The 24,527-nt window shown below is 35.3% G+C and overlaps 3 protein-coding genes across 3 annotated transcripts; all 3 read right to left on the bottom strand.

Moving 5' to 3' along the window:
* Positions 1–1,015: 1,015 nt before the first annotated feature.
* Positions 1,016–7,415, bottom strand: LOC118059399 (plasma membrane ATPase 4). The gene is made up of 16 exons (XM_035072248.2): positions 7,210–7,415; positions 5,569–5,688; positions 5,209–5,445; positions 4,353–5,114; positions 4,129–4,251; positions 3,938–4,042; positions 3,701–3,845; positions 3,455–3,619; positions 2,889–3,127; positions 2,761–2,793; positions 2,582–2,663; positions 2,332–2,492; positions 2,075–2,248; positions 1,789–1,971; positions 1,517–1,698; positions 1,016–1,433 (listed from the first exon to the last, which is right to left on the bottom strand). The coding sequence occupies exons 1-16, from the start codon at positions 7,264–7,266 to the stop codon at positions 1,337–1,339; spliced, it is 2,865 nt and encodes a 954-aa protein (XP_034928139.1). The 5' UTR covers positions 7,267–7,415; the 3' UTR covers positions 1,016–1,336.
* Positions 7,416–14,150: 6,735 nt separating this feature from the next.
* On the bottom strand, positions 14,151–18,566 carry LOC118059406 (COP9 signalosome complex subunit 5a). Its single transcript, XM_035072256.2, has 6 exons — positions 18,036–18,566; positions 16,530–16,811; positions 16,303–16,450; positions 16,022–16,101; positions 14,872–14,949; positions 14,151–14,774 (listed from the first exon to the last, which is right to left on the bottom strand). The coding sequence occupies exons 1-6, from the start codon at positions 18,456–18,458 to the stop codon at positions 14,685–14,687; spliced, it is 1,101 nt and encodes a 366-aa protein (XP_034928147.1). The 5' UTR covers positions 18,459–18,566; the 3' UTR covers positions 14,151–14,684.
* A 1,534-nt stretch (positions 18,567–20,100) lies between these two features.
* On the bottom strand, positions 20,101–21,105 carry LOC118059407 (CAAX prenyl protease 1 homolog). The gene is made up of 5 exons (XM_035072257.2): positions 20,960–21,105; positions 20,747–20,818; positions 20,603–20,668; positions 20,226–20,351; positions 20,101–20,146 (listed from the first exon to the last, which is right to left on the bottom strand). The coding sequence occupies exons 1-4, from the start codon at positions 21,035–21,037 to the stop codon at positions 20,283–20,285; spliced, it is 285 nt and encodes a 94-aa protein (XP_034928148.1). The 5' UTR covers positions 21,038–21,105; the 3' UTR covers positions 20,101–20,146; positions 20,226–20,282.
* Between the last annotated feature and the right edge of the window lie 3,422 nt (positions 21,106–24,527).

The following is a 24,527-nucleotide window of genomic DNA, read 5'->3' on the forward strand; positions in this document are numbered from 1 at the left end:
GAATCCAAAAAAATGACCAGAATCAAATTGATTCAAACTAAAAAAAAAACCATTATAGACTGAAGGCCTATTATACTTAAAGATTTATTAAATTCCGTTGAAAATAATTTAATTAAATGTCTATTGTTTTAAAATGGATTTGTTTCGATGCATTGACTACGTTTTTCCGCAAATATATTCATGAGGCATCTGGATTTCAAGTCAGAAACAAATACACATCAATTTGTTCTTGCAAGTCCATCAAAAATCGACTCCGAGAAAGAGTTCAGTTGATTTCGAGTTACCAGCCCATCAAAAAGAACTCTCATGGTTCGATTAATGACTCGTGACATGGGTGACGTGTCCACCATTAACGAAAGTCGTGAAGCTCCTTCCTTGACCAATATCCTATTAATTTTCAACTAGTTTTTTTTCAACTAGTTTTTATTTTATTTGTTTGTAACTGTGGTGAGGCGGCAGCAGCAGCTTCACGTTGCTAGCAAGTGCATAAAACATTTCCATCTTCTCGAGTTGCTAAGTTGCTAGCTCTTGGCCCTTGTTGAAAGCTAAGGAAGAGCTAGAATTGTTTATAGAACTCACTGGAGATCTGTTTTGTGAGATCTCAATTGCTTATAGAATGCTGCTTTCCAACCCGTGATCTTAGACCTAGATTGGACCAAGTTTCAAATTAAACCAGATGAAAATTAACTCAATTAGACTTTATAAGTCAACCAGTAAACTTGATCAAAACCCGGCTTGAATTTTTATTTTATTCTTTCAAAACAACTATTTTAAGTTGCTTAATTTATTACCCGAGCCTTATATTGAATCATGGACCAAGCCGGGTTTAATATCTTTGCTATAAACATCAGCCCAACGTAGAAGCTTATGAGTGATGCAGAAGCTTCTCTCGTATTCTTATTGCCTCAGTTTCTCACTAGAAGCCAAGCTTGGAAACTTAGTTTATGGAACAAGTGATTCCATCCATAGCTAATAGCAACAGTTAGATGGTCTAAAGAGAGAGAAAGCTCTGAGGTATCACTTTAAAAAGTAGCCTCGGATTGCATAACTCTATTAGCAACGTAAATTGATGCAGGGCATGTAAAATTAAACGTGATAGAAAATTGGTACAGAGGAGGAAATGGACGGCTGATTATACTTAGCTCCTAAAGGAGAAACCATGTCCTCTGGGCTTGAATGGTAGATAGCAAGCAACAAAAGAGTACCTAAGTTATAGCAAGAGGAATGCCATTCTAGTCTGATTAAAAAGATTTTCTCTGGAGGCCTTCTTCGTCGTCGTATAGCTGCTTCCGGCTTTTCTCCGAGGAGTTTGTTCTCTTCGAGACTTGTAAACTCCTCAAAGTGTGTAATGTTGTTGAATTGTATCGATGTCTAGTCCCTTCAGCTTCACCACTGATTCCACATGCCCCTTGAGGGTGTTCAGCTCCCTCAGCCTGCGAAGAAACATTATTTATGAGTGCGCAAAAGGTCACAGCTTTTTAGCTCCCTGATTCTTTGTGGAACATGGCTTGCTTACCTTGCCATCTCAGCCCTACGCTTGGCTTGCTCTGCGATCTCGGAAAGCTCCCTGTAACTACTCTTGTCGGAAAAGATAGTGTTGGTCTGAGCGGGTTGGAGGCCATGGAGGGTCCTCTGAGCTGTGGCCCACTGAGCTTCTCTCTCTTCTTTCCCGTAGTCTTTCTTTGTAGTAAAGGCAGTCTGTTACAAAGAAGGTAGCAAATGAGCAAAGAAAATGAGCCGAAAATCAGACTCGGACTCGGGATTTTGTTTATGAAATAATATATATACCTTGTTCTCCAAGAAATTATCCCAAGCCTTCCCACTCAAGATATAGCGGATTGCAAATTTGAGAAGATCAAGGGGCAGATATGTCACCAAGCTAAATAGCCAGATTACTCCAGCCCATCCCCAGCCGCACCCCTTGATGTGTGCAAAACCCCAGTTTGCGTAGACTGCTATCAATGTCGCAATCTGTCATCCATAGAGTGGCAATGTATTAGGTTTCACTAATAATCAAGAGCATGGTAGGGAGCGTTGTTTTAAGTAGCGATTGGCGGATAGGATGAATCCTTACCAGCTGAGCGACTACAAACGCACTGACAAGAAGAAGTCCAGGACGTTCAACGAAAGACCAGCTGCGGGATCGTGTGACGAAAATGAGGGCCTGGCTCACAATACTCACTTGCAAGTACAAGGCCGCCATCATTTCATATTTGCTATCTCTCAGTGATCTTACGCCAAACTTATCCTGTGTTACGAAAATCATATAAATATATAAAATCTGAATAAAGGGAAACACAAACTGACAATGATATTGTATGGTATTCTTACTGAGAAGAAGTCTGTGTCTTTCATAATCCAGAAGAATAATACTGTCATTAGGGCCAGGTAACCTCCAAGCACAACACCAGTGCTAAATATCTCTTTAAGTTTCCAACTGTCTGGCAGTGGAGATGGCTTCACTCGATCCTTTGATATTGTCATGATTGTTCCTGGAGGTTTGATAATGCTAATTCAGTTCGTGGTAATTTGTGAAAAGAGAATGATGTAAATTTACGAGGAGGTTTGCTAGAGATCTCACCGTCATTTAGGATGGCAATGATCAAAACCATGAATGGAGCGAAGTCAAATTTCCATATCAGGGCAATAAACATGAAGCCAAACTGCCATGGAAAGAAAAGAGAGAAGGACATGATCAAAACAGATGTCTCGAGCAGATTAGTGATGGAAAGATACATTCATGGACATGTTGGTACTTACCACAATACGAATGGTAATTGAAACTGCATATATCTGCAAAAGAGAACGGTCAGACCAGAGTGAGTTAGACACTTGCAAATTCAACAACAGTGAACACAGCAATAAAACAAGCAGAAGATGTAACCAACAGTGTAGTTCTTCATCCTTTGGAATATAGCCCTGCTGGTCAGCACTGCACTTATAATAACACTAAGTCCTGGTTCAGTGAGGACAATGTCGGAAGCGCCTCTGGCAGCATCAGTAGCATCAGCAACAGCAATTCCAATATCTGCTTTCTTCAGGGCAGGGGCGTCATTAACACCATCTCCAGTCATTCCACATATGTGCTTCCTCTCCTGTAGCCTCTTAACAATTTCATATTTATGTTCTGTAAAAATGAATAAAAAGGTGTTAAGTCAAGACTAGGAAACATGATAAAAAGTAATAAAAATTTGAAAGATAATCATGTAAGAAAATAATGGATGTCAATAAAAATCATGCTCAAACAGTGAGGGGACAAGGGGGCTGAAGAAAGATCACAATCTTGTACATGCTGACAAAATTAATTGCGACGGTGACTTTTATCATTTGGAAAAATTAACAAAATAAAAATATGCAAATTACCATGATATGGAAAAGAAAACGAGTGCAAGTGCATTTTGGAAAAAGAAAAGGAAAAAAAAAAAAAGCATCAGTGTTAGGCAGCTGACTTCACCTGGAAAAACTCCAGCAAATCCATCAGCCTTTTCAATCAACTCATCCACAGGGAGGGCTGCAATGGCAGCATCCTTATCTTGGCCGAGCAATGAAGAAGAGGGGTACATGTTTGTTCCCATTCCAAGCCTCCTGCCAGTTTCCTTAGCAATTGCGAGCTGATCCCCTGGACATTGAGGAAACAGCGAACAAAGCCTAAGCAATGGCATAAGAACAAATTTCAAAATGAGAATGAAACAAGACTTACCAGTAATCATCTTAACATTAACACCAAGGTGGAGAGCTCTTCTAATGGTTTCAGCACTGTCGTGCCTGGGAGGATCGAACAAGGGCAGCAAACCAGCAAGCTGCCATGGTGCCCCTGGAGCATCTTTTGATTTCTCAGGTACTTCCTGCATCCATTTCATTGAAGGAACGAAACAATAAGATCAGGCTTGTTTGAGTAGCATGGTGACAAGATGTAGATAAACACTAAACTGCAGACCTGTTTTGCAACAGCTAAAGATCGAAGTCCACGTTCAGCAAACTTGTCAATCACAGAATGAACCTTCCTCTTAACATCTTCCTTGCAATTGCATAGAGTTAAGATCTGCATAGAAGTACAAATAGGGAATGAGTTACTAGTTATTACTTTGAGTGCTGATCACCGAGTTGGTAAAGGTAAAAGCATCATACCTGCTCAGGGGCACCCTTGCTAGCCCGGTGCCAGTTTCCATTACTATCAATGTAAGTCAGAGCAGTCCTCTTGTCCACAGGGTTGAAAGGAAGGAAATGAACTTCTCTGATCCCAGCTCGTGCCTGCCAAACAATAATGAAAAGGACTATTACTTTAAGTTCTGATTTTTTGCGCAACCTCAGATTCAGAGATCTCGGAGAAAACTGCATTAAAGCAGATATACCTCCTTTGGGTCAGCAAGCATCCCAACAATTGCAGCATCAATGGCATCCTGATTTTCCGTCCTGGAAGCTCTCGCTGCAAGAAGCATAACATGCTCCTTCTCCACACCCTTTGCAAACACTTCAATCAAGCTCCTGTCAACAGAAAGCTTGTTCAGAGTGAGAGTCCCAGTCTTGTCACTGCAGAGAACATCCATTCCTGCCATTTCCTCGATGGCAGTCATTCTCTTGGTAATGGCACCCTGTTGAGAAAGTCTATGGGAACCAATAGCCATGGTGACAGATAAAACAGTTGGCATAGCAATAGGAATTCCTCCAATCAAGAGAACCAGCAAGTTGTCAATTCCATCTCTGTACTTGCGCTTTTGTATTGGGTACATGACTACAATCTCAATGATTATTCCAATAGCGATTGAGCAAATACAGAAATTACCAATGGCAGTAAGAACTTTCTGGAAATGTCCAACTTGATTGGTGCTGTCCACGAGATGGGCAGCCTTTCCGAAGAAGGTGTGCACACCGGTGGCAATCACAACTGCTTCAATTTCACCTTGTTTACATGTTGAGCCAGAAAACACTTCATCAGAGGGGTTCTTGGTGACAGGAAGTGACTCCCCTGTAAGGGCAGATTGATCAATCTTCAAAGGATCACCCTCAAGAAGACGGGCATCTGCAGGAACTATGTCTCCCAATTTAATGCTGATAATGTCTCCTGGAACCAAGATTGCAGCGTCTTGCTCGCTCCATCGGCCATCTCTCAGAACCTGAATTATTTTCAGACATAAAAATCAAATAAAATAACTAGTAGTAGGTAAAAGCTAAAGCATGCAAGCAGAGCCAGTGAAGTGCAGTTATCACCTTTGTTTTAGGAGCAAGACCAGCCATGAGGGCTGCCGCCGCATTACCAGCATTGTTTTCCTCGATGAAACTAATAGTGGAGTTAATAACCAGCAAGACAACGATCCCGACAAAGTCCTGCCAATCTGGAGGTCTTCCATCACCATTTGCCAAGACTATGGCCATCAACGCAGCAGCTTCCATGACCCATGACAACGGATTCCACATAAATCCCAGAAACTTGAGAATCTTGCTCTCCTGTTTTTAAACCATGAAAGCTCAAATTTAACACGAACTCCATAGAACTGAATCAGACTACTATCAATACATTTTTCTTCCATTTTTTGATTCACTAATGAATTGAAGATTACAAAAATTAACCTTTTTCTCTTCTAGTTTGTTTGGTCCAAAAACTTGAAGCCTGTTGGCTCCTTCGTCTGAAGTAAGACCTTCCCTTGAACATTTGAGCTGCTCAAACACTTCCTCGATAGGAATCCTCTCCTGCGAGCAAAATATTAACATTAACTAAAATTAACCAAGAAAATCTTTGCATAATGAGACACCATGTACCTTTCTACAGTATTTTACTACAATATCATCACTCCTTCGTACATTATTCCATCCAAAAATCTAACTGACAAGAGTACATATAACATTTCATAGCAAAAGTCTGCAACTATTGTTTATTTTTTAATGCCATCAATAGAATTAAAACTTTTTTTTTTCTTTCTATTAAGCAATCCAATATCTTTTGAATATGGAAACTTGTATTGACAATTAGTATTAAGCTCTGTCCAGCTACATCATGCACAGCAATTTCTAGAGTTAAAAAATCAAAATGGGAAGAAGCCCTTCATTTTTCAAAAGCTAACAGCCAAATCACTATGTATCAGGTTGAGCTAAGCACTCCTCTAGGTTCCTCAGATGTGAGCATGAGCTAATACTGGGCAATCAATCCAACACACCAAACGACATTCATTTTGTCTCCAAAGTCTCCAGCATTAAAAAACTCATTTATCAACCAACTTGCTGTGCAAACACCAAAATGTAGAACAGCTGTAGAGTACCAAAAGATACAAATTCACGACTGCTCAAATGATGCAAAAAAAAAAAATGGAGATAACATCATATTTCAATTGCCAAAATATAAGGAAACAAACGTTCAACATGTGTGTGTGGGCGCGCGCGTGTATAACAATAACACAGGATGATCATACCAAAAAACACATAAATTATGTGTTTGACTATAGAGCAGACAGGTTTAGTAACACTAAGGGTAATCATTACACCACACGCGCCAAGATATTTATGATATGCTATATAAAAATAAAAAAAAATAAAAAAAATATTTCCAAAAAATATTAAAAAAAAAAAAAAATTTATACCATAATAGTAAACATACCTTAAGTACTTTAACATGAGTTGACACCATTTAACCAAAAAAAATTATAAAATATTGTTTCTACGAGAGTCAACTCTCCTCGTTTTTTTGGGAAATGTAAGATCAGATTTTTAATAATAGTGACTCTAACAATATATATATATATATATATATATATATATATATATATATATATATATGCGCCAAAATAATCGCCGTGATGACATGCAAAATAAGTGACGCCTCCGATTTGATTAGATCTTTTGTTTTACTTAAAGGGACCGAAAAAATTAATTTTTTCATTCTCCTTGAAAATACTTATTATAAATTTAAAAATCTTCGAAGCTGGAGATTAAGATTAATTTGTGTAAAATAAATTAAAATTTTAAGAAAAAAGAAGCATTATTTAAGTATGAACTGAGGAAATGAACTGATTCTATATTGTTAAAAATAATCTAGAAAAGAAATCACCATGAACAAACAAACATAGTTGAAATTCTTTCATTTTCTCGGAAACCAAACACATGCACATGTAGAGATGAAAGGAAGAGGAACACAGAAGGTAAACAGTATCATTACATTTTCCATCGCTTTCTCAGTAACCGAACACACATGCAAATGAAAAAGAGAAAAGGAAATACCAGATCAACAGACTCATTTTTTATCTCTTCTAGGCTGATCCCGCCCTTACTAGACATTCCTCCTCCTCGCCTTAATTTCCAAAAATATATATTAATAAAAAAAAATTCAAGAGACAGTTACAGACTCGTAATAATATTATTTGCTATCGAAAATGACAGTAGCGAAAGAACTGAGTGTTTTCTACTTTTTTTTTTTTGAAGAAGAAGAAATGATGAAGAAGGCGAGGAGTAGTAGAGGTGGACGAGTTGGAATTTATACCGAGAATGGAGGGTGCGGCCTACGTGGCAGGGGGTTTGTTGGTTTTGTCTAAATAGAGATGCCACGCGCGGGTTTTTATGACGAGTGGTTGTTAGATTTGAGAGAATCTCTCTCTCTCTCTCTCTCTCGCGAAACTGGTACCGGTCATGCTAATCAACCAGCAACTTAACCAACCCGGATTTGGATCAGTTTAGATTTAAAAAAAAACGATCTTGTTAAGAGTTTCTATTGAACTCAATCTTTAACATGTTGATTTTTTAAAAAGAAATTTCTCAAAACAATAATATTTTAATCTTGAAAAAATTAAATCTTGTTTTTAGTTGATTTATAGATCAAGTTTTAAAATAATATTATTAAATATAAATAAGTAAGATTTGATCAATTCGAGATAATTATCAAGTTAATTAATAAATTCAAATTAGATTAATTATTAATATTGTTAAGAAAAATAACTATTCATTTACTTCATTAACAATGGTGAATCCTCCAAGAGGTTGGGGAGGGCATCAGCCTCCATTGCAAAAACAAATTCTCAAGACTTTTCGAGCTGAATTTAAAATTAAAATAGTTTATGATTTATTATGTTGGATTGGAGCCTAGTATAAATTAGAAGTCTACTTCAACTAATTTTGTGGTTTTACTTTAATATTCTAAATTTTTTATTTTATCATTTTTCTTTAAATACCCTTTAAATGAATGATATTTGAGAGAGAAAAAAAATAGTTGGTATGGCTATAAATACTTAAATAGTCAAAGAATCCATAGAAATCAGAAATATTTGGAATCCGTCTCAAAATCTTTTTCTTCACAAGTCAAATTAAAAGCTTTCAAGCTTGTAAATTTATATTCAAAGAAAATATTATAATAAAATCTACTAAGATCTCATAATCTAAATTTAAAATGTTAATAGAATTTGTGCACGTGAAAGAGATACGAAGAGTTTTCATCTAATATTTTATATCTAAATTTATTGCTATAATTTTATTAATTAATTTTAGTGTATTTTTAATAAATAAAATTTGTTTGTACAGTATAGATATTGAAATCCTTGTTATTCTTAAGGTATTCAATTGTCTTGTATCTCAAAACTAATTAGCTTTTTCAAGGATAAAAACCCCCCCTTCAATGTTTGTATATCTAAGTGATTTTGCTAGCAATAAAATATAAAAATTTAGCCTAATGTTTCCATTTTTTCCAATTACTTTTTTCTCACTCACCATGTCAAACAAAAAAAATTATTAAATTAATTACTCCTTGGCACTAGAGTGACAAAAGAACTCTAGTGTGTTTGGTTTGAAGGTGTAGTATTTTTTTTTTTAAAGTACAACATTCTTTAAATATAAAACAAACATTCAAAAGCTAAAAAAAAGCTAAGGTATTGGTCTAAAAAAAAACCTAAAGCTATCTCCTTTTCAAACACATTATTTAGGAGTGAATATTTTTGTCCTGTTTGGTTTTTTTTTTTAAAGCAACAAAATTGAATTTAAAAAAAAAAATCGAAACCAAATCAATTGCTTAGAAAAAAAATTGATTCAAATCAGTTTAACTTGATTTTTTTAGTTTTTCGGTTTGGTTCATTTTTTTTTTTATTTAGGTTTGGTTCGGTTCGGTTTTTTTGGTTTTCAAGCGAATAAAACGGAATCGAATTGGTCGATTTTTTTTAAAAATTTAATCTATTTAATCAGTTTATTTATTTATTTATTTTTAATATTTTTAATTTAATTAGTTTTTCAATTTTTTCCGCTGATCCCTACAATTATTATCCTAAAACACCGTCGTCTCTTAACTTGCCATAAGAGGAGCGTGTAATTCAATCGTCGGTACCGCGCACGTGGACTGAAACAAATAAAACAAGCCTCAAAATTCCTAGCAGTAAATCAGTGCGCAATCTCTTCTTTTCCCATTGGTCGTCTTTGAGATGATTACGTTTCAAACTATGGTGGCTCGAGGTAGGGAACCTCTGTTTCCTTGAGGACCCAAATTTACTTCATAGGTTGGTTGTCTTCTTCTGTCCCCATAACCACCATAAGTTTCCAACACCTTGCGTTGTTATTGGATGATTTTAGAGATAAGTTTTTTTTTTTTTTTTAAGGATTTTGTGTGGTTTTGATTTGATTCAAGTACAATGTTTTGTCATTACCGTACGTTTGTTTCCTTGGATCGAAGGTTTCTGGGTACTTTTCAAATTTCAAAGACCTTATGTAATCTGACCCCAATCCTGTATAAATTTTTAAAAATATATATTTTTGATTGTTTTAATATCATTATATTAAAACAATTTAAAAAAATTAAAAAAATAATTTAAAATTTTAAAAATAATAATTCAAACAAGTTTTTAAAACGACCCGAGAGATTTCAATGGAAAGCACCACGTGGGTGGGTGGGACCCGAACCCGGAAATGGGAAACCAAGTGATTCCCAAAGAGCTGACTCATCTTTCCGATCAGATCCCTGAATGTCTAGATCAGGATGCCAGAGAATGGCCTAACGGACGGCCTTGAATACGGATCCAAATTGAAATTGTGCTTCAAAAAGATGGTGGGGGCCACTTTGGCTTATACCTCACTGTAAATTTATGGAAAATAAATTTAACTTTGAAAATTCATGCCATTTGATTCCATTTCACACGTGACAGGGATTCGACTTTTAACTTTGAAAATGCATGCCCCCCCGCCCTTCTTTCTTCTCCGTGTTTTGTCTGGTCTCTCGAACTTCAATTTCTCGTGAGTTTTTGAGCGAGTTTACTTCTTGTGGTTTTACTCAAAATAAAAAAAAAAAATTAAAAAAAATAATCATCAATTCACGAGTGGTTAATATTAATGATGATTAGCTGAAAATTATGAGAGTTAAATTATGTAATTATTGCAACATTCATCTCTCCCTAATATTTTTTTATTAACATTATATTTAGATTAACTTATGTATATCTTGATTAATTTTATGCATTCTAAAATTAATGTAAATTTCAATATATTTGAAATTTATAATAATCAAACTATTTTTTTTTTTTGAAATAAATTTAAAATTTTATCCTTTGTCTTAGAGCATAAGAACTTATCTAGCTTTTTTGGATGAATATTAATCTATAAAATAAGAGTATCCGATGCATGCCTCGTAAGCGCAGGTATCAATCAACCAATCAATCACCACATGTTGTTCTCAATTATCTTCAACTTTACAAGCCTTTCCAAGCTTCGATGACTCTGGATTTTAGGCTAGATTGTTGCGGTCATTGCAAGGCATATATATATATATATATATATATATATGTTAGGTTAGGTTAGGGTTATGGTTAGGGTTAGGCCCAGTCACGATCACGGAAATGCCACTTGATAATTGAGTGCACAGTCAAAAGGAGCCGTACAAGAGGTACTTCCTTGTTTTATTTTGGCTTAAAAAGTTTGACAAATATTACCAAATTAATTGTTATTATTAAGAATATTAGCAGCATATTTTATCTTTTGAAAGTGGAGCTCTGTAGATTTGACTAACATGTCTCTTTCGCTTGACCCTCTAGAAATGGTCGGTTGGAGAATTGATACCTTCTCATGTCAATTTTTTTATTGTTTTTTAAATAATAAAATTTAAAATTCTAGGTAGAGGTTGAACTGCTGGTTGAAAATTCCAAGATGTTTTTTTTTTAATATATTAAAATATTTTTTTAATTTTTAAAACTTAATTTTAATTTATATTAAATACAAAAACATTAAAAAAAAATTAGATCAAGCAAGAATAAAATAATCCTCTTAAAAAGTAAGGCACCAACAAGATTTTCATAGATTGTGCTTCTTGCAAGTGGAGGATGACAAGACCTAAATCATGATTTGATAATAAATCCATGCAGCATCTGAAAGTATTCCCCATGGGAACCTAAAAGACTTAGCTGTTGGGAGTAGCTAATTAGCTAATAAAAATATGATAAATCAATCCCAATTATTCTTCTTTATTAATATATATGCTAATTTGCAAAAGATTTTATATACTTCCCATGCTATTTTAAGAAGAAAAAAAAAACCCAGCTTAATTTGTTTATAGTCTTGCGATGCTTGTTTGGATCTTGGAGTTTGTTTTCCATGTGAATTTTCTATGAAATTATCATCTCATGTAGGAGACAAGCAAGTAGTGGGCAATGTTGAAAGAAAGAAAGAGAAGGAGAGAATCATTTTTACACAACAGCAAGCTCACAGAGCATTACAAATGGGTTATATTCCCCCATCAGCAATCAGAACCATCCTAAATGGCGAGGACTGTTTTCATTAATGTACGCAGGAGAAGGTTATGGTCCATGATTTTGGTTCTCCGTTAGGGTCCACCCTTCTACTTTTAGGGTTTTGAAAAGAGCCTTTTGACCATTTGAACAAATGAGAGATGGACACGGGTTGATATGGAAGCTTAAAGTGAGCAGACAGAGATTAATGGAGGTGGTGAGGAAAGTATGAAAGATGCGTATTGTTCTTCTTTCAAGTATGTACACCTCATCAGAGAGATTCTTGAGAGCTGCCTCACGTAGTTTTTATCATTTTCCTAAGACTAGAGAGGTCGACTCTTTTTGCATGCAGTCATTGACTTACCCTGGATTTCAAGGCACACCGCGAGGCACACCGCAGGTTGCACCATAACAGAAACTTCTTTTTTGATGTTTTTGTTGCTAAAACGCAGGCGCAACCGCAGTGCTGAGTGGCTTTTTCCAAAGAAAAGTCAGAATAATAGAGTGATTTATCTACTTTTTTCTCCTCTTGGGCATGGCCCTACTTAGATTCCAAGCTCCAGCAGGATATGGAGTTGATGCAAGGGATAGCAGACACCCACTTTGGAAAGTGGCTAGAGCACATATACCTATCTCCCCCCACCCTAACTCGAAGGGACTAAAATCTCCTTCACAATAAAATAAAATAAAATATAAAGAGGAGACACAATTAGGGTTGGATCTGAGCTAATGCCTAATCCTTTGTTGATTGTCATATTTCTTCATGGTAGCAGGTTGGTGGGAGTTGGGACCATGCATGTACCTCTGTATTAAGACAAGACATCAAGATTAGGGCAAGAAAAAGGAGTCGGATACTGGACCAGATATCCAATACAGAGTCCCACTACCCTCATATTCGACCTTGCAATGCTTCTCTCTTTTTATTAAAACTAATTCCCATATGACTTTTTAATTTTCTAAAGATAGCTTTAATACATATCTTCTTCATTAAGTATGTCAAAGAACTATTTCAATTTAATAATTTAAATTGTTAGATAATGTTCTAATATATAATTTATATTATTCTCTAACATATCCATTCAGGTGAAAGTTTTTTGACCTTGAAACTTGCACAAGTTTACATTACCTTTTGCTTAATTTTTATTAAATAAATAGAGATGGTGAAATTCAAACTCATAACCGTTTAATTATCAAGGCTCTGATACCATGTCAAATAACCATCTTAATCTAATAGTTTAAACTATTAGGTAAAGTTTCAATATATAATTTATATTATTCTTTAACAAAGTAGATATAGTAAAAGTTTAAACTAATATTATTAAATTTGGTATGGTAGGCCAACTCGAGATCTAGTTGATCAAAACTTGAATCGGTTCAAATTTATTAAAAAAAAAAATTAATCTGATTAAAACTTTATATTTACTTGTTAAAACCTAGTTCTCACAGTTTAAACAAATGTGGTTAAACTTTTTTTTTTCTCTCTTGAAGGTTTTGTATTCAATTTTATTATATATATGTAAGAAAAAAACCCTCCAACTAAACTATTTAACTAGGGGTGTGATATTACGAGTATTAATTAGCTGTGGAGATTTTCCATTTCTTGCAATAGATTATGAATCGACATGGATGATCTTCAAGATATAAATGATTAGCTAAAGTATTTCTGAAACCGTGAAAGGATCCCTTGATTGCTCACGGGAAAGGACCAAGCATGACAATCAAAGGTTAATGAGAAGCCTTTTTCTCTATAGAATTGATTGGAGAAGACACGTGAATGTTCATGAGACAAAAACTAAATAGATTTAAAAAAAAAATTAATACATAATAAATCTTGTTCTAAATGTTAACCACCACTCAGAGCATGCCAGGTAGAGCTACAAGACTCTATAGATGCATGCCATCACATGTTTGTCTCCCTTCCTCCATGGATTCAAAGCTACAAATTAAATTGCGTCCATCACGAGCAGAGAAGTGACGAGCAAAATGACATGCAAAGGGAGGGGCTAGCTAGTTGTGGTGTAGAGCTGCTTCCATGTGACATTGTCACGAGCATTAATGCTTCATATCCACATGTATTAAACACCCCCAAGAACCAAAATCCTTGTCGAGGATCAGTCCTTGTGAAATTAGAGATCTCTTTTCATTATCTTACAAGAATCTGAGCTAAAAAACAAAGGGCTGTGTCTGTCTCCCTGCGCGTGCGTGTGAGAGAGAGAGAGAGAGAGAGAGAGAGAGAGAGAGAGAGAGAGGGGGAGGGAGGGAAGTCATGGAAGGTATGATTTCTAATAGTGTCCATGGAAGACGTACTAGAGATTTAAAGTCGAAGATTTGGTATGGCTTTTTGCTATCGGCCATTTCCTTCTCTAGTGGATGGTGATGGTGATGGTGATGGTGGCAAGGAGTGGACAGACCCTATAAAGATAGGGTCTTCCTTACACTATAGCACCCAAAGGCCAAATGAATACAATTAGAAAATTAACAAAGAGCTTGCTTGCGAGCTCTGCATGTGAATAGCACTTGTATAGCAAAACAAAAGGTTCTCCATTTTTGTTCTCAGAGTCTACTAATTGGACTCGGATGCTGTCACTATTCTTCCATATGATTCACTAAAATCTTTTTCCTTCACTTTTTCTACCATCCATTTCTTCAACTCTTCTTGAAAATCCATGACAGATGGATGTCCTTTTCCACATTTAATTTCCCCATTTTCTGGTGGTGTAAGTGTTGCAGCACTGCATATACAGTCTCATATGCTATGAACAGCAGATGTGCAGTACTGGTTATCTTTTTGTGTTCCTTTTCTCCCCTACTGGCCATATGCCGCTGTAGCTGACTCAGCAGGCAAGATAGTGATCCAATAAATGAAGGGCGATGATTTTTTTTTTCTTGAGCTACATAGCAGGGACCAAGCCAGAACAGGAATCCAAATGGTTAATGCAAACCCAATTTAATAAATGTTCAAAAGAGATAGTAATCCCAAGCAACCATTCTTCAAAGAATTAACATCAATCATGTTTCAACCATTGGCTCAGGGCCGGATGTCTCTGCACGAGATCTATTTGATTGACGAACAGAGTTGAAAAGGATGTCCTTGATAACCTAGGCATAAAAAGGAAAGAAAGAAAAATAAGATTAGCCTAAATAATAAAACTGTTCAAAGTTAGGCAGGCATCTAAAAATTGGACCGGCCAGTTACCTGTGACATGAGACCATGGACCTGCTCCACAGTTATCTTAGCACTATCACGAGTAATTTTTGCAAGTTGAGATTCTTCCTGCAATTAAGAAAATTATAAAAATCCAAAATAAAGTCGAAACCGGGGAGAGACAGGACCATAAATGATAAAAAGAACAGATGTTTAAGATGCAAAAGTAACTGAATAGAACAAAAGAAATTTAGAATTACGAAGAAGAAAATGTAAGGATGCATGGGACACAGCTAGCACCCATTAAGAACATGGATCCTAAGATGATAATTGAAGATGGCAAATCTAAGTAATAATTTATCTTCAAGTTGTAATTCATATAAAACAAAGAGTCTTCTGTGCCCTGCCTTTTCCCCAACAAGTAATTCCAACAAGAGAAAGAGGTGGATGGAATCTTTGCCAAAGAAATTTCCATAATGTTACTATATATGGAATTTTATTTGTTTTTTTTCACATACATGACATGTTAACATTAAACATAACTTATGCAGGCCAATGTCCTCTTATTGAGGGTTAAGCGTTTTCGCTGAGCAGAAAAGAAAATAAAAAAGTTTCATGACCAAAGCAATGTGCGGTAGCACGTCTTAAGGTAAATGCAGTGCATAGTTGTATACCCACATGCGTACAGTTTAATGCAGGTACAAAACATCTACATGTTGCAATGATGGTGACACGTTTAGAGGCTCTTACAGTTCAATGGATATTTTTGCCAACACTGTTTGCATCAGTTTCTACTGATCAATGCAAGAAAACTGAAGCGACCTCTCGGTTGAATGCATCAAATATACATTTTTGGGCACATAGTATGTCACTTCTCACAAATAATTATCTATGCAAAAGACAAAACATTCAGCAGAACACACACAGAGCAAGCCTTATGTACTGTTCCTCTTGTTGAGATAAGGGTCAATAATCTTTAGAGACGTCCCATCAGAAAAGCACTATTTAGTTTTGCATGCCATATAAAAAAAAAAGAAATACCAAATATAATGCATAATAGTCACTTGGAAACAATTTATGTTTCACATAAAGACGTGATTTTTTTTGGTGCAATTAGATTAAAGAGCCTACATCAGCAGAGTTAACAATCATACTTCTGAATTAACATAGATATAACGATATCAATGAAAAGTATACTCACATCTTTCTTTCTTTGAGGAGCCATTAAGGGTCCCAATCGAGAATGTGACAATTGATTCTCTGCATGCTCCAGCTTCTCAGCTGCATGGCAAATCGATGATTATTTCATCTTGATAGGCAATTAGAATATCCAGTCTTTTCATCTCACATATAAGCTACTGATACTCGTGGACTTTGAGTGCCTGGTCTTTCAACTATTTACAGCTATACTTTTCTCTAGTCATGACATGAAGTAGAAGAAAATTGTGCAAAATAAATATAAACCAAAAACTTCGAAATTACCTAGATCAGAAATTTGCCCCGCAACATAGTCTCCATTGCCCAAGAGAGGTGAAGATGAAAGTGTATTCACCCAGTATTTGTTCCACAAAAGATCCAAGAGGTGGCAATCAAGAGAAGACTTGAAATAAGTTATATCCAAAGCATAATACTGCAAAACAATGTAGCATTAGCCAACAATGGAATAATATGAAACCATAAGGCCAAGCAGTCAAGGCGAATATAACAACCTGTTTGCAATGAACTCCAAAGTCCTCAATCTTATTAAGAGGAATAGTTTGGTATTCAGAAACAGGATCATCTGGAGGCTTGTATCCTTCTGGATATGTCCTGAATGCCCCAATCTCAACTTTCCCCGCTGAGACAGTCCTTGTTGGATCAATAACAACTGCCAAAAACGGCTCCTGAAATTGCTGGTTAAGCATTTGGGTTGAAACATCAATACCTGAAAGCCAGCATCCATAGCCAGGATGTGAGTGATACCACCCAACAACATTCTCCAAACGTCCAGCCTGCATAAACACCACTTTTTTGTCAAAAAAAGGCCCAAGTAGATTGGAAGCAATGGAAATAAATGGATTACAAAAAAGGCAGATTAAAAATAATGCTTCTATGCAACTTTAAAAACTATTAAAAGGAGTCCATTTAAATGCCAATACAAAATGTGGAACCTTGTGCACCACTGTTCAATAATTAATTCCTACGCTTTCAAGTAATAACATGTAATAAGATTAACATTTTAGATTCAGCTAGTGGTGACTAAAGCATAACAGCAAATCTATCCATGTTTAGTGTTCCCTTGAATCTAAAAGATACAGAAAAGCCAAGCTACTAAGACTACATGAATTTCCCTGAAAATCAACTCATCAACTATCAGATATCAAGGTTTCAGACATAAAGCCGCAATGTGTGCACACGCGCATTTGGCTAACAATTAAATTTGGGCTACCAACTATTTTGAACCAAGCCTTCACAGGATTTAGCTTCAAGTTATGGTTTTTCATTAGGGATTCCACACACACTTCACAGGTATAAATCTAGAATTTTCCTTTTCCAAACATATAAAAATTTGACAAAGCAGCCATTCTCTACACATAACCAGTAAAGCCCTAAACCCTAATCAGCCAAAAGAATCATGTAAAATATACACACAACTTCATTAAATCAAACCATGCCCATATCTTACAACCACGTTAGGGATGCAGCTATTTTTAAACCAAGACTTAGTTCACTAAAGGTCCAATTAGGGTTTTAGACTACTTCATGAAATCAAATTAGCAATTCCACAAACACTCTAAAACCTAGTTTCTATATTTTCCTCAAAATCACAAAATTTCACCATTGTAACCATTCTCTGCTCTTAAAAACCACAGCAATACAAACGCCAATACCCTAAAAAATCCTCTAATAACACAACAGGTAATAATTTTATATTCTGAGACTGATCCTCAATTCAATTAAGCTCCAAATCAGGGTTCAAGACACTCACTTTCCTAACTCAAATTATAAATTCAAGGTTCCACTCCTCCTGCCAAATAAAAAATTTCCAACAATGCACCACTCTCTGCACACATAACCACCACAACAATACAAACCCAAAAACCCTAATCACCCAAAAAAAATTAAAATTCAAAACCCTTATAATCCAAAATACCCCCTCCCAAAAAAGAAGAAGCAATGATCTATAAATTGAAAACCCAAGAATAAAATCAAAAGCAATAAGCTAGCAAGCAAACCTGTTTATTAGTCTGAGAATAATCGACCATATACTCATAAGCATCAGCCTGAGCATTAACCCTCGTCTCCGTCCCTTCTACGGGAAGAGCAAAAGCATCCATAACAATAATTGAATCCCCATCAGTTTTCCCTTGCATTAGCCCCATAACTTCAATAGTCCCGCCTGATCGAGCATGGACAACCATCTTTAACAAAGCAAGAGCAGAGATCCTCACTCGTCTAAAATAATTCGGATCGTTCGACCACGGTTTTTCTTGCTGGAACTTCGCTTGTGCTGCATCATCGTAGTGAAAAATCGCGTCCGATAAAAAAGAAGTGTCTGTAGCTGTTGTTGGGGTTGGTGTGTCGATAGCTTTAATGTTGTTCTCGAGCTCCCAGGTTTTTTGGGCTATCGAGGACGAAGAAGAAGGGTAGGGATCCATGGTGGTGTCTTTTCTGCTATTTTGAGGATTTTTTCTTTTTAGAGGGAGGAGAGTTTATGTAAGAGATGGCATCGAGCGTCGATAGTACTAGTCAGCGGTAGACCGGTCGGGTTGAAGGTTTATGTAAGTTGGGTTTGTTACCGTACTAGGAGGGCGTTTGGCATTCGGTATTTTTAAAAATTTTAATTTTTTTTTTGTTTTAAATTAATATATTTTTGATATTTTTAAATTATTTTGATATACTAATTTTAAAAATAATTTTTAAAAAATATATTATTAGCATGTTTTTATGAGTGAAAAACATTTTAAAAAACAACAGTAACCACACTCCCAAATATGTTTTTAATAACTTTTTTTTTTCTCTAAAATTGAGAAAAAAATTTTTAGAGAAGGTCGAGGTAAAAAAAAAGAAGAAAGAACTTTTGAGGGTAAAAACTTAAATTTTATTAGTTTTTATTTTAAAATTTTAAGTTTTTTAAGGAGAGCGAGAATTACTTTTTCTTCCAGTTTCATGACCTGTCACCCTCCTTTAACTTTTATATATATATATATATATATATATATATATATATATATATATATATATATATATTAAAGAACTCTAAAACGCGTGGGGAAAGCACTGTAGCTTTCCCCACGGTTTTCCCTATCAAAACATATATCATCTCAGCATTGTAGTTGAATGTCTTGCTCGCTTTCCCACAAAATATATTATCACTGCACAAGTTTGAAAAAAACGACATCATGATATCAGTGTCTTAAATGCTTTGAAAAATCAGGCTGTCGTTTTTTGTTTTTTCCTGTAATCGAGTCTTCTTTTTCTTCTGTGAAGTTTATAAGGTTCAAGGAAATATTGAATTGTCTGACATCTTATCACCTTTAGAATAATTAAAAGCCCGTGCAAAGAGACAATAAACTTACACGTTGCACGTCTTCAGGTTGCATTTAGAGAATGTCAAGTCAGCCAGTCTTTTTAATGCTGCATTAAATGCTTTCAGGTTTCATTTAGATAAAGTCAAGCTGGCCAATCTTCTTGGTGGTGCATTAAATGAATGTGGCGTTGGCATCATTATACATACATGCTTGCCTTTTCGTTTTCATTGTTTCCTGTTCAGTTTTGGTTGGCATTTATGTTCTGGTTAGTGTGCTTGGCAAACAGTTCAAATTGTTTTATTGCACGGTATGGCATGGTGCTATTTTAAAGTGGTGTTTTTAGCGAGCTAATTCTCTCAGCTCCCACCTCTCTTATAATATTTGAACATATTGTCACCTCTCCTCTTCCCCAGCCAAAAGCCACACTAGCAATCAACATCCACCGTTGTTTTTTTGCCTTCTCAAGTGGCTGCAGTGGATCACCAGTAGCTCCACCGTGCACCACCATCCTCACGACAGACCAGCAACAGCAGCAAGCACCTCCCCCAGGCCAGGTAGCCTCTTCTCTTCTTGCTTTTCCACGCAAATCATGCATCTCTCAGCTCCCACCTCTCTTATAATATTTGAACACATTGTCACCTCTCCTGTTCCCCAGCCAAAAGCCACACTAGCAATCAACATCCATCATTGTTTTTCTGCCTTCTCCAGTAGCTGCAGTGGATCACCAGCAGCCCCACCGTGGACCACCATCCTCAATATAGACCAGCAACAGCAGCAAGCACCTCCCCCAGGCCAAGTAGCTTCTTCTCTTCTTGCTTTTCCACGCAAATCATGCATGAATACTGTAAAAAAAATAAAAATAAAACCCTGCAAAATACACGAGTAATTAATTACCTGTTTCTTGCAATCTGCTTTGCCAAAGGAAATAGCCATTTGGTTAATTATCAATTTCTAATACTTATTAACAATTGGTTGCATATATTTGGTGCTCCATTTCTCCCTTTTGCAATTCGGCTCAATCTGAGATAATTTAATTCCACTAATTAGTCTCCAAGTCGATTTTCATAAGCTCTGCCGATGCAAGAAGCCTGCTTGAAGTTGAGTTTTTGTTTGTTCATATTTTTTAACTCTGCTCATCTTGTTGTCTCCAAGTATCTTTGCGTTTGTAGAACTTAGATCCCACAAAAATCTGAATGCAAGAAATATACAAGACTCCATCTCCACTACTGATAGTCTGTTAGAGGGAAAAGGTTAAAAGTTCGATAGATCACCTGTAGTTTCACAAGACCACCCCGAAGAGCAGAGCCATAACCAAGCTTTTTAGCAAAAACATCCGCCTAATCAAACAATTACAGTAAGAGAGATCAAGGACTTTCAGACACACAGAAACAAGGAGAGAGGGTGTGAGAGGTTACCTGAAATTCAAAAGATCGGCTCACCAGATTAAGACCAAAGCTTACAAGGTGTTGGAGAGGTATTACAGTATGCTGCAAAAAAGCAACCAAGTCAGATAAACCCAACCACTACCAACTTTTGTGTCATATAAACCCAACCCCCCCAACACACACTAAAAATCCCATAAGCATTTCTTTTCCTTAACACAACAATTCTTTTCATATCAACAATACCTGAAATATGATCAGACCGATGAGTACTGGCTGTGTATCAAATCCAAAACTTCGGAAGAGATCAGTTGAGTTCCTCATAAGAGTGTATCCTTCAAATTGTAAAAATGTTAGAATCTGCAGATCATAAAAGCAAAAAAAAAAAAAACAATGAATCATACACCGGTTATAAGCTCACAAATAAGATGAGATCTGGTCCGATGAGGTGGAGAAAAGAAGAAGAGAATTGAATTCTAGCCTGATGAAATGAGATCTGGTCAGCTCCGTTATGCTCTACGGAAATTCAGAGAGAGAGAGAGGGACAAACGCCAAAGCTCCTCTGTTGGAGTTGTTGGGTTTGGGTTTTTATTATTTTTTTTTTTTTATGCTACGGGTTTTCTTATCTTCTGTCTGTCGAAGCTTTAAATCGGGAGAGAGGAATCGAACAAAAAAAGACAGTGCAACTTACACGGAGAGAATTAAGGGGAATTAATTATCCAGAATTATGATATTTTTTGTTATTACTAACAAACCTTTTGTTACTCAAATAATTATGACTGCTGTGTTGTGTTATTCTCATCATTGCTTTTATTTCTCATCAGTATTTTCTCAGGTTTTTTTTGTGCCTCTCTCTTATTTACTTTATCCATTTCTATTTCCTTGCATGCTTAATCATGGTTATGTCTTTTTGACAACATGCTTATCCACAACCTTTTTTGTTTTTCTTGCACTCTTCGTTGCTTTCAGATGATTTTGTATCTTTGTTGGTTATTATTATATTATTAAAAGCACTATAGATTGAAGAATATTTAACTTACAAAAGCGACATCATCATGTTTCTGTATTAAATGCTTTGAAAATTTACACTGTGTTTTTCTTTACTTTTTGCAATTCAGTCTTTTTTTCGTGGGGAAGAATTTTAGTTGCAGAGGTGAGACCATGACGATGCCTTAAATCCTTTGACAATTTTCTACAGTCTTTCCTTTTTCTTGCGCTCTTCGTTGCCTTTAGTTCTGGTTTTGTTTTCCAGCAATTTCTCTAATTAGTGTGTGTTCATTATTTCTCTTTTAATTATTATGGTTTTTATGGCTTCTTAATCTTATTTTATTATAGCTCACAGGATGATGGTCTCTTTCCAGTTGCTTTGGAGGGTTTGCTTCTTCCATTCCATTCAAGAGAACACTTGGTTTAAGTAGCTTTTTGTTTGACTCCTATCAGAATTTCCAGGTTATTTCATTGCTCTTTGTCTTTTTTTCTTTTTTTTCCAACAGCTCTTTTTAATGTTGTGTTTTTTTTTTTTTTTTTATGTGCATGGGTTGTTCATTCAGTTATTTATTGATCGAAATTGCCTGTTTATTTCATTGCTCTTTGATTTTCTTTTCATTCAGTGTTTTTAAAGTTAGTGTTTTTTGTTCTTCTTCCTGGTTTTATTGGATTCTTCACATATTTTTCGAGGTTGTCTTTTTTTCATTGCATCTTAAATTATTTTAATATATTAATATTAAAAATATTATTTTAATACATTTTTTCATTAAAATATATTTTATAAAAAATCTCAACCATACTATACACACTCTAAGTCGAAGAGAATGATCAAAGAACGAGATTAGATTTCAGGCAGCGGCATCATTTCACAGCTTAACAAAATATCTCCAGAAGACACGTGCACATGCATCTCTCCTCTTCTCTGTGAGCTTCGCTCTAGAAGCAAATGGTTTTTTCGTTATTTCCTTTTACCAAGTGACAACGAAGTCATGCCTAGCAGTTGCAGCATCAGAGCTCTCTGGATCCTCAACAGCCTCCACGCCGTCGTTTTATCTCGGTAACTCCTCCGTCGATTTCAGCCTTTCGTTCTCATAATAATAACAATAATTTCAGCCTCTGACTTTTTACAACATATTCTACCTAGCTTTAATTGGTTGAAGTTAACTTAGATTCTCTAAGCTTAACTATTGGCTTGGCAACTAACGTGCCTAGAATTTTTATCTTTAATACATATCACTTTGATGGATTATGGCTTCTCAAGTTTGTGCTGCACCATTTATTTTTTCTGGCATAATTTATCCACTGCTTCTGTTGGTTTAGAACTGTGCTAGCAGTTTCTCTTACTCAAAATCTTTCAAGTCCTAACAATTTATTTAAAGCCTTTCTAAGAAATTTCCATTTATCTTACTTGATAACCATGATTGCAATTATATTTGTTTCCATGTTGCAATCTCATTTCTGATATTACAAGAAAATATTCTATAGACTTGCTTTATTGACAATTCTATATGCATTCTATTTAAGAATAATTTATCTATTAAGTCAACTATGTTTCTTAATGTCTTTGCTTTTACTTTGGTGGCAATATGTTTTTGGATATTGATTGAATATCAAATGATTTGTATTTGAATTGTGTTTTGTGGTTTTATTGTTAGACAGTGAAAAATTAATAGAATGCATGGTCAAACAACTTTTTTATTTTCATTGCTTGATGATTCATATTATGATCATGCCATACATGTGCTAGATATTGTTTTACAACTTTTGCCAAAACTCACTTCCTTTGACAACATTCAACTTGATTCTTGCTAGCACTGCATATTTTTAATTAATGATATTATTGCTTAACCACTGCATTCATTACCTTTTAATGAATTTAGAACCTACTTGCACGCTAGGAAAGTTCTTTATTTTCCCTCTTGATATGAGATTTAGGTTTCATGAATTTATAATTGGAAAAAAAGCTATGGCAAGATTGCTAGCAGCAACAATAAAGAAACCTCAATAAATTGTTTACACTTGCCATTCCTTACGCACTTCCTTTCAATATATGATTCAGCACCCAACTTCCCCAGCCAAGACCCTTGAAAGATTCTGCAGACTCATCAAAGGAACATCTCTACAAAGATGATGACAATCCTGCACCATAACTTTCAAAGAAGCAGCACCTCTCCATTTCATCACCTGAAAAGGTAAGCATCTACTTCTAATTACTTTGCTTTCTTTATGAACTCACATGCTCAGCAACAATTACATCTTTATTTCTCATTTCTGACTTATCTTTAAAAACATTTAATATTTATTGCTTTGCATAATTTATAACTTACAATAACACTTATTTTTTGCAATAGGAAAACGATTAACGTTCAGTTAATCAATGCTTTCTTATCCAATATCGCAACCTGATTGGACATCGTCATCATCTGCGTTGTTAATACAACTTGCTGCTCATTGGTGTCCAATTCTCTATCTATATGTATAAAGCATAAAGTATTTACCTCTGGATGCTTTTGTTACACTTCAATTTAACTATCTCCACGTAACTTTTGCAACTAATTTTATGAATATGCTACCTATTCCTATATAACATGTGCAAAAAAAAAATATTACAAATTTTAACACCCGCAACATCGTGCGGGTATCATAGCTAGTATATATATAAAAGAGTTGATCCACTACTAAGTATTGAAATAATTTATTAGATGAACTATTTAATTGGTTTAATTTCAAATATAGTTTAATTAGATCTTTATACATCAAGTTTTAGATCAATTCATGCTAGATTTAATAAATATATTTGGGTAATTGAGTTTATTTAAGGTACATT

The sequence above is a fragment of the Populus alba genome, chromosome 18, assembly GCF_005239225.2.
Source record: "Populus alba chromosome 18, ASM523922v2, whole genome shotgun sequence".
Taxonomy (NCBI): Eukaryota; Viridiplantae; Streptophyta; class Magnoliopsida; order Malpighiales; family Salicaceae; genus Populus; species Populus alba.

Coding starts and splice junctions, on each gene's coding strand:
- LOC118059399 (XM_035072248.2), bottom strand. CDS start 7,266: ATGTCTAGTAAGGGCGGGATCAGCCTAGAAGAGATAAAAAATGAGTCT. Junction 5,689..7,209: donor AAAATGAGTCTGTTGATCTG/GTATTTCCTTTT, acceptor TTTTGCTCGCAG/GAGAGGATTCCTATCGAGGA. Junction 2,664..2,760: donor CAATTACCATTCGTATTGTG/GTAAGTACCAAC, acceptor TTTCCATGGCAG/TTTGGCTTCATGTTTATTGC.
- LOC118059406 (XM_035072256.2), bottom strand. CDS start 18,458: ATGGATCCCTACCCTTCTTCTTCGTCCTCGATAGCCCAAAAAACCTGG. Junction 16,812..18,035: donor ATTCTCAGACTAATAAACAG/GTTTGCTTGCTA, acceptor GTGTTTATGCAG/GCTGGACGTTTGGAGAATGT. Junction 14,950..16,021: donor CTCCTCAAAGAAAGAAAGAT/GTGAGTATACTT, acceptor TCTTAATTGCAG/GAAGAATCTCAACTTGCAAA.
- LOC118059407 (XM_035072257.2), bottom strand. CDS start 21,037: ATGAGGAACTCAACTGATCTCTTCCGAAGTTTTGGATTTGATACACAG. Junction 20,819..20,959: donor TCGGTCTGATCATATTTCAG/GTATTGTTGATA, acceptor GCTTTTTTGCAG/CATACTGTAATACCTCTCCA. Junction 20,352..20,602: donor GTGGTCTTGTGAAACTACAG/GTGATCTATCGA, acceptor AAATTATCTCAG/ATTGAGCCGAATTGCAAAAG.